Source organism: Copadichromis virginalis, linkage group LG11 (assembly GCF_057382275.1).
Source record: "Copadichromis virginalis isolate Kocher_CV1m ecotype Utaka linkage group LG11, C_Virginalis_male_GT1.1, whole genome shotgun sequence".
In the NCBI taxonomy this organism is placed as follows: domain Eukaryota; kingdom Metazoa; phylum Chordata; class Actinopteri; order Cichliformes; family Cichlidae; genus Copadichromis; species Copadichromis virginalis.
Window position 1 is genome coordinate 20,945,362 of NC_140628.1, and position 9,073 is coordinate 20,954,434.

The following is a 9,073-nucleotide window of genomic DNA, read 5'->3' on the forward strand; positions in this document are numbered from 1 at the left end:
GAGAAAACTGTGGAGAGGTCCTTGTAAAACAAGCACTTAAAGCTGCAGTGAAATCTGTAAAACACAGACCGAGGACAGAATGAAGTCGGTCAACTTTTACGCACAAGTACATTTGCGGGAAAAGAAAAAGCAGAAAACTTTTTTTTAAGCTTGCGCTTCAGAACGTGAAAGGCTTCTGAAAAATGGAAAAGAAAGAGGAGTTTGAACGCACTTGGTCTACTACATCGCGGTGTTTGTTGCCTCTTGGTGGAGGCGGCGGAGGCGATGGCGAATAATTTGCCAAGCTTTTTATTTACTACGCAGCATCCCACATCGCCAGACACGGGTCATCATTCCTCCTTCTTTAAATTTATGGAATGTGATGTTCTGTAAAAATTTCAGTAAGTGGCCCCCTAATACCTCCTTCCCAATTCACTCTCATTTAACTTTACCTTCCTTCCGCTGTCTTTTATTATGGAGGGGGCGGTGGGGTGGATGAGGGAGGGGAGGTGGGAGGGTGGCGGTGGGGGAGTGGAGAGCTGTCTGAGGCGCTCTATTGATGACCTCACGGTAGTATGTGGCAGTGCGACGGGACGAAGCCGCTGATTGGTCGCCCGTGTCACAGCGGCACTTCAAAGCCGGAGAGGAGCCTACAATTGTGGAAGAATGGGCGGAACACATCATTGTATTGCACACCTCTAAAAAAACAGTGCTCTGATTCATAAATATAAAAAGATCCTCTGAGGAGGGCTGTGTTTTTGTGTGATGGCAACTTCACTTCTAGGGGTGAGTCTAAAGGACTTTCTTACTGGTTTAATTAGTTCTTGTCATTGTCCTGCGGAGGGGGATTAAACTTACATCGGTCGCAAAGTAGCAGCAAAGCCAGTGCGTTGGTTATATTTCCAGCAAGCGGTTTGTATGATAAAGACGAGGCTCTGTAAACTGCATATAGGCTGAGTTTGGCTGTCATCGGCGCTCAAAACACGCATGTTTTCCCTGCTGTCCCGTTTGGCATGCATTTGTAAGCGCCGTCTGACGCATTTCACTTGTCTACTTTCTGTTCATCCAGGTAGGAAATCAAGATAATCTTCTCTGTTGATTACCAAAACTTAAACAAAAATACAGCTTATTAGTCGTCTGCTGAAAAACAGGGAAACTGTTTCTACTTGAACGCTATTTCCCGATCCGAAAAGAATGCATTAAAATGCCTGTAATTAATCTGTGGAACTTGTAAGTCGCTTACATATTTTCTTGTCCTTTCAGGAGGAGCCGAGGTTAGGATCGACTCCTTTAGCCATGTTAGCTGCAACATGTAACAAAATAGGGAGTCCGAGCCCTTCACCGTCGACAATTTCGGATAATTCCTCGTCATTTGGAAAAGGTTTCCACCCGTGGAAAAGAGCCGCTGCGAGTAGCTGCAGTCTCGGATCCGGCCTGCCCGGTTTCGGGGTATCGCGTAATGGATCTGGCATCTCGGACTCTTTTGGCACCAACAGCTCCACCGGATCCAGTGCCTTTTCCCTCACGTCCGGTACCTCGTCTAGTTCACACTTTGGAAACGATTATTCGGTTTTCCAAGCGTCCGTGTCGAGCAGCTCTCAAGAGTCCAGCCACCAGCCGGTCTTCATCTCAAAAGTGCACACCTCAGTGGACAGTTTGCAGGGCATCTATCCGAGGATGAGCGTTGCGCATCCTTACGAGTCCTGGTTCAAATCGTCTCATCCCGGGATCCCCACGGGAGACGTTGGTACCACCGGAGCCTCTGCATGGTGGGATGTGGGAGCGGGATGGATTGACGTTCAGAACCCTAACGGAGCAGCAATACAAACGTCCTTACATTCCGGTGGACTCCAGACCTCCTTGCACTCTCCCCTGGGCGGATATAACTCTGATTACTCGAGTTTAAGTCACTCTGCTTTCAGTACAAGTCCATCTCCACACCTGTTGACAACCGGCCAACACCTGATGGACGGTTTCAAGCCGGTGTTATCCTCTTATCCCGACACAAGCCCCTCTCCTTTAACCGGGGCAGGAGGGACTATGCTCTCCGGGGGTCCACCTGCGTCTTTAGCGGGGTCTCCGAGGTCATCTGCCCGGCGGTACTCGGGAAGAGCCACCTGCGACTGTCCAAACTGCCAGGAGGCGGAGAGACTGGGACCGGCGGGCGCCAGCCTCCGGAGGAAAGGTCTCCACAGCTGTCACATTCCAGGCTGTGGGAAGGTTTACGGGAAAACCTCGCACCTAAAGGCGCATTTGAGGTGGCACACAGGCGAGAGGCCGTTTGTGTGCAACTGGCTCTTTTGCGGAAAAAGGTTCACTCGCTCCGACGAGCTCCAGCGACATTTACGCACACACACAGGGGAGAAGCGATTCGCTTGTCCGGTGTGCAACAAGAGATTTATGCGTAGCGATCACCTGAGTAAACACGTAAAAACTCACAGCGCCGGGGGATCTGCCGGCTCTGGCTCCGGGGGCAGCGGAGGGAAGAGGGGGAGTGATACCGACAGCGAGCACAGTGCACCGGGAAGCCCTCCATGCCATTCCCCAGACCTGTTGCACCCACCTGAGTCTGCCCAGGGAGTAGGCATGAACGGGCTCTAAAAAAAAAACTCCCCCAGTGAAGTGAAAACTGTAAAACAGCAAAGTGTCGTGATGGAATTGTCCGAGAGGACATGAAAGTGGACATACTTTGGTGCATCATCATTGTCATTTAATGAGAAAATCGGCCTCTATGTTTCTTTGACTCTTTCCAAGTGCTTAAGACGTCCAATTGAATAATTTCATAGCCGTGCCATCAGAAACTTCTCATCTGCGGTGTGAAAGTGTAGTCAAGTCCTTGTGTGACACACTGTGGGAGGGCACGATCAAAACTTTTTATGTTTCTTACTGTTTTTCTTTTGCAGCCCGATCCTGAATACGCCTGATGTTTTATTTGTCCGGTATAAGACGCGAAAGACAGAAAACACTGCTGTCAAAATTGTAGGGCCTGAAAAAGTTGAGCAACTGCTATCATGCATATTGTTGAAAACCAAACACTGGCACTTTATTATCGAGCAGGGGAAACTGTTGCTGTCAATGTGGATGGACTGCTCGATAGGAACAAATACCTGTAGAGTATGGCGGTGAGACACGGGAGTGATGATCCCATTAAATAAAGTGATAAAGGAAGAGCAGGTTTATATATATATATATATATATATATATATATATATATATATATATATATATATATATATATATATATATATATATCACTGCTATTCTCTTCGCAGCCTACACTATGCGCCAACTTTATCACTAGGCCTGTTGAGGTTACTTAGACTTCGCTGCAAAATGTGTTGTATATAATTACAAATGTAGGTTAGAATAATTACAGCCCAGTGTAAAGGTGAGCAATGTATTTGTCCAGGAGACGATTTTGTATAGGTATTTCTAGCTGTATATGGACTCTAGTAAATATTTGAAAATATACGGAAATGTACTTGGATTTTCTTTGATATGATATAAAATGTATTGTGGGGAGTTATATTTAACCACGACTTTTTCTTGTATTTAGGGATCTATCATTAGGCGCACTTCGAATTTATTTGTAAAGTTTTGAAATCATTTACTGTTTACCCACTCGTTTAATTTAAGTAAGCATGTTGTAAAGTGATTTTAATTTTACAATGATATTTTTTTTCTTTCTCTCTCTCTCTCTCTCTCCTTCTCTCTCTTACTCCGAGAATGGCTTTTTATGTGAGCCACTCAATAAAGTCAGTATGAAATCAGAAGCACCTGATCGACTCAGTTTGTCGGATTGCTGAGTCATTAAAAAAAATGTAAACGCCTAAAAGAAACTCATAAATTACACTTTGCCTTCATGTTACATTACAAGTCCGTGTGTTTGCTATTAATGTGAAAAACTGTTGAGTTTCGTGATCTCCGTAACGGCCTCCAGCAACACCAGGCCCTTGCTCGCAGCTTAATTTAAATTTCAATAATAAAATGTAACAATTATTTAGAAACGGGGAGAAAATTCAGTGTTATTTAAAAAAAAATCTATTTAGCTTGAAATAAGTCATTATCGTTTAAAAAAATCTGTTAAGCAGAAAAATTCAGCCTCTTAACTTTTCTGAGGACGCGGCTTTACCATTAAACCACGGTTTATGATGAGTTAATTTGCGTATAGTAAATACTCGCAGCAACACACTGTAATTAGCATTTTTATTTTGTATTTATCACTAGGCTACTATTCTTCTTTGTTTCATTCTTTATTTCCATCCAAATCTCCAGTATATTTTCATCCTCAGGTTTTTCCTTCTCACTGGTCATTCTTAAAACACTCGTTTTCTTCCGTTTTTGTAAATGTTACTAATAAATGCACAGCAGGTTGAGTGCCTACGTTATTTATTTTTGTGTGTAAACATTTAGATCGTCTAATGAGGACAGCGCGCGTTCTTCTGCGGAAAGTTTTGTTTCCCTTCAGGCTGGACTTAATTTGACCTCATTTCAAGTCAGAAAATTACTTAAAATCAAGATTCGAAGCAAAAGCACAAGAAATCTGTGGACTTTTCCATTCAGATGTGCTCATTTACTTTACTTGCCTAACACAGAGACTTTTATTTCATTTAGTTGAACATCGTATTTCATGTCATTACAGCTGAAAATAGAGACCGTCTGTCTTTCTTTTTCTTTTTTCTCTTTCTGGTTTCTGGGTTTAAGGCGTCAAATTTTAAGAGCCGATTGTAACATACAGAGTGCGCACTGACGTAACATTTCCCATCTTCTAAACTGTTTTACAAAAAATAAAAAGTGATGCGTAGGGAAACTAATATAATAAAAACTGAATTATTCTGAGTTTTTTTTTCCTTCGGATCTCTGAGAAACAGCTTAATCTCTAAACTTCAGAAAGGAGGCTTTGGATTTAAAGCTCTGTAGCGCCATCCAGCGCTATTCTGCTCAACCGACAGTATTTAAAGACCAGCCCTGGATCATCCTGATCAGATTTAAAGCTCGGATTTCTTTTCACTTCGTAGAAAGCATATTGCGATGCCTTAAGCAATTCTGATATATAATCATATCTGATATTAAAGCATGGTTACATTTATAATTGTTGATGCCAGACCTGATTAAAAGTTTAGCCTCTGATTTCAGCTAATCGTCTAATAATGGATTATGCGCTTTTGTAAGTTTACCCACCTCGTCCTCGTGAAGTGTTACTGAATCTTCAGACAAAGTTTTGACTCGGACAGTTGTAAGACTCCTAAACATACTTTGTACTTGTAAACAAGGTTAAAGTGATCATTAAAAAAAGAAAGTCCTTACACTCACAGCTGCTCCGTTTAGCAGTACACGAGGAAAGCTCATCAGAGTGACTGGATATTTTCTGGGTACATCAAGCTCACAGCCTCCAGGTGTTTTGCTGACATGATCTGAAAAAGACTCACAATAGCAAACAGACTCAGTTTCATCTGCTTTTCAATATTATTTTTAAATACTTCCACACTCATTTGCACATTTTCATACAAATAAAGTTGCTCTACTGTGGTCCAAGGGTGAAAGAAAAATGAAACAGAGGAGTGCACAAATGATATATCCTGCTTTTACTGAGTTCATGAATCCCCAAAGTGCTTTGGCATGTGGGATTTGAATATAGAGATATTACAGCACTTACACAGCTTTAACCAAAGATTTTGTAGCTGATTTATATGTAGCTGGTCTGCTTAATAAATGTTTAGGTAGTCAAATTTCCCTTTAAGCATAAAATGTAGAACATTTTTTGTTTGTTTTTTAAATTCTGGCTCATTTAGGGTGAAAAGACTTCATGATTCAAATAAAGTAAACCTAAAACTGAGTTTAAAAAAAATAATATCATAATAATAACTAATTTTTAATTAGTTCAGCATTGTATTTGTGGCTTACCATATTACTGCAAGTTAAGTTTATAAAGTGATGCATCTTCATTTTTTTTTATTAAAATCGTTTTAAACATTTCAGTCAGAACACAACAGGCTTGTAGTTTTAAAAGCCGCCTCCAAAATAATCTAACCAGCCAAAAAGTGATCAGTTAATATGAGAGACTCATCTCAGCCAAACGTTTCAGTGCACCACTCCGTGTTGTCATACCATTAGCACCTTACTAGACTGTTGTTGCATCGCGTGGTCCTCAGAGGAACGTCCCACCGCTGGCCTCATTTGAATTAAGCTGGCCACAGGAAGTGCACGCATGCCAGGATGAAGAGGATGGGCCTGCCAACTGTGGATGAAGGCCACAATAACAGCTATGGTCAGAGCACACAGTGTGTTGGCAGCCAAGTTTATCGTTGATCCGGTTACCTAGAAAACAGGAAAGAAATAATATTATGCCAATGATGCTAAAAATTAGCATCGATTTATGATTTTAGGGTTGTTTAATGAATCTAAAGCCAAATCTTTTGGAGGATAGATAGATAGATAGATAGATAGATAGATAGATAGATAGATAGATAGATAGATAGATAGATAGATAGATAGATAGATAGATAGATAGATAGATAGATAGATAGATAGATAGATAGATAGATAGATAGATAGATAGATAGAGAAATGAGTGAATGAGAAATAATATTTTATCTGTAAGGTAAATTTCTGTTTTCCAGAAACAGACAAAAGTATGTACAACTTTAGAGAAATAGGAATGATCACCTATAGTACAGACAAGGTTCTTGATTTGACGTTTTTCATTTCTACTTAATGAACATTTGAGCCATAAGTGAGATCTGAGCCACAACCCTCCATTTTTTCTTGTAATCAAATGGCGAAACTTCCATAAAAAACTTAACCAAAGCTTCGTCTTTACTGTCATTGGACAGCAATTACTGGCTTTTAAAAAGAAAATGCCAGATTGGAACTCATGTTACTCCCTGTATTTCAATACTTCATGCTTGAAAATAATTTAATTAGCTTTATTTTTCTCTTACAACCACTATTTACCTAAACCTTGAAAATCACAGATTTGTGTTTCATATAATCTCATCAGAGCAGTTTTGGATCATTAAAAACATCAACATAAAAACAACTTTACCCAACTTCATTGTTTGAAACAACACACGCTGGCTCACCAGTTGTACGGTAGAGAAATGGCTCCATCAAGTGGCACGATATTGTAAACATTAGACATCCACTTTAATTCGGATTTCTAAACTCAAGTATCTTAAATTAACCGTGTCACACAATCAAGCTAAATATATATTCCAAATGAAAAGACTCTTGAGAAACTACAGATTGTAAAATGCCCAGTGAAGACCTTTGCAGGCAGTGTAGGCTACAGACTTTTTCGTCCATATATTTTGGACAATTATTAATTTTTTTGCCAAAAAGCCCCAGATGCGATTGAACGGCGGTCTTTGCGTTTTAATTCAAGGGGTTTTAAGTATTGCTGTTTAGGAACCGCAGCTATTTCTGTACACAGTCCTCAATTTTAACAAGCTTAAAAATAATTGGACTATTGACTGACAAGCATGCAGCTCAAACCTGTTTCCTGATTTCATCACAGATTAAGCAGATAAAAGATCTGGAGTTGATTCCTGTTGAACCTGTATTTTGTATCTTTTCACTGGAGCTCTTAATAGAGTGTGCAAAGAGATGTTGGTGATAGTGAAAAAGACAATAATTAGATTGAAAAAACAAAGTAAACCAACCCGATTGGCAGCCGAAACTTTAGGAGGGGCCAAATCAACAATCATACAACAAAGGAATGCACTGGCCAGCTCAACAACATCAAAAGGCCTGAAAGACCAAAGAAGACAACAAAATTGCACAACTTCCCAACATCCAAGTTAAGAACAAGAAGGTAGGAGTGCCACTGTCAAGGTCTCTACATTTACATTAATACCTTTATTAATGTAAATACCAAGAGTTAACAACATGATGCAAGCCACTGGTTACACTGAAGAACAAGAAAGCCTCAAAGTGAAAACAAACAAACAAAAAACATAAATATATTGTACAACATCCATCCATCTGTTTTCTTCCACTTGTCTAATTCAGGGTTGCCCATTCCAGCTACCATAGGACAAGAGGTGTGGTACACTCTGGACAGGTTACCAAGTTAATCTGTGCAAAGTTTTTTTGTTTTGTGCAGACAGACAACTATTCACACCGATGGGCAGTTTTGAGTCACCATATATGAAGGAGAATGCACTACATTTCAGTAAAATAGAAACATGAATATATAGCATGAATATGCTATATATAACAGGTTTGCAAATGCTTGCTACTTAGACCTATACACTCTGTATCAGCAGATGATTATTACCCACAGCGAAATCCAAGCTACAGCAACCAAAGGCCGTTTCTTTTTTTACTTCCAGTGTCATAATCTACTCAAGAGTGCTTATTGCATTCCTGGAGAATTGCTTGAGGATGAAAGGGCTTACATCAGAGACCACAGGCCAGTCGAACAGTTCTGAAGGAACATTTCAGCTTTAGCAGGATATTCATTAACAACAACAATAACAGCCGGAAGATTCCTCAAGTTGTAACTTACATACACGTCTACTACCGAGCTCTGCCCTTATCTTTTTTTATATGAGCGCTAAATCATCAGTGTAAGTTACACTGTAACTTATCCTTAAGTTTGTGCTAACGATTAAGCTCCTTTTATGTTGTTACTCGAAATGCAGCGATAAAATGCCACAGTGAAGACCATGAAAAAACAGCAAACACATTCAGTAAACTGAGAAGCAAGAGAAATGGTAGGTTTTTCTGTTGTTTTTGGCTTAACTATACACTGCGTGACTTTCACGCGTTGCAACCATGTACAAAAAATATATATATATAATATATATATAAATACATAAATACATAAAACCAGTTATGCTTCTTCAGGCTGTGTAAATTCATGTCGGTGCACCAGCCTGTCTAATATGTTTTTGCAACCCCTATAGCGCTTATCAGTCAAGTCACACTTACATCGAAACCACGAGTATCGCTCAGTTTCATGCGTGCGTAAACACTGTGTTGCATTGTGGATATTGTAGGCACTGTCTACCTAAGGCCACTCCTCCTCCGGGATTCCGGTAATAATTTAAACTTCCAGTCCCAAAATGCTTAGTGGCCAAAGGCAAATAGA

The 9,073-nt window shown here is 40.2% G+C and overlaps 1 protein-coding gene across 1 annotated transcript; it reads left to right on the forward strand.

The window, feature by feature from the left end:
• Window positions 1-674: 674 nt before the first annotated feature.
• sp8b (sp8 transcription factor b) lies at window positions 675-3,149 on the forward strand. The gene is made up of 2 exons (XM_085472678.1): window positions 675-765; window positions 1,243-3,149. Exons 1-2 carry the CDS (start codon window positions 745-747, stop codon window positions 2,578-2,580), a joined length of 1,359 nt encoding a protein of 452 aa, XP_085328804.1. The 5' UTR covers window positions 675-744; the 3' UTR covers window positions 2,581-3,149.
• Window positions 3,150-9,073: the final 5,924 nt, after the last annotated feature.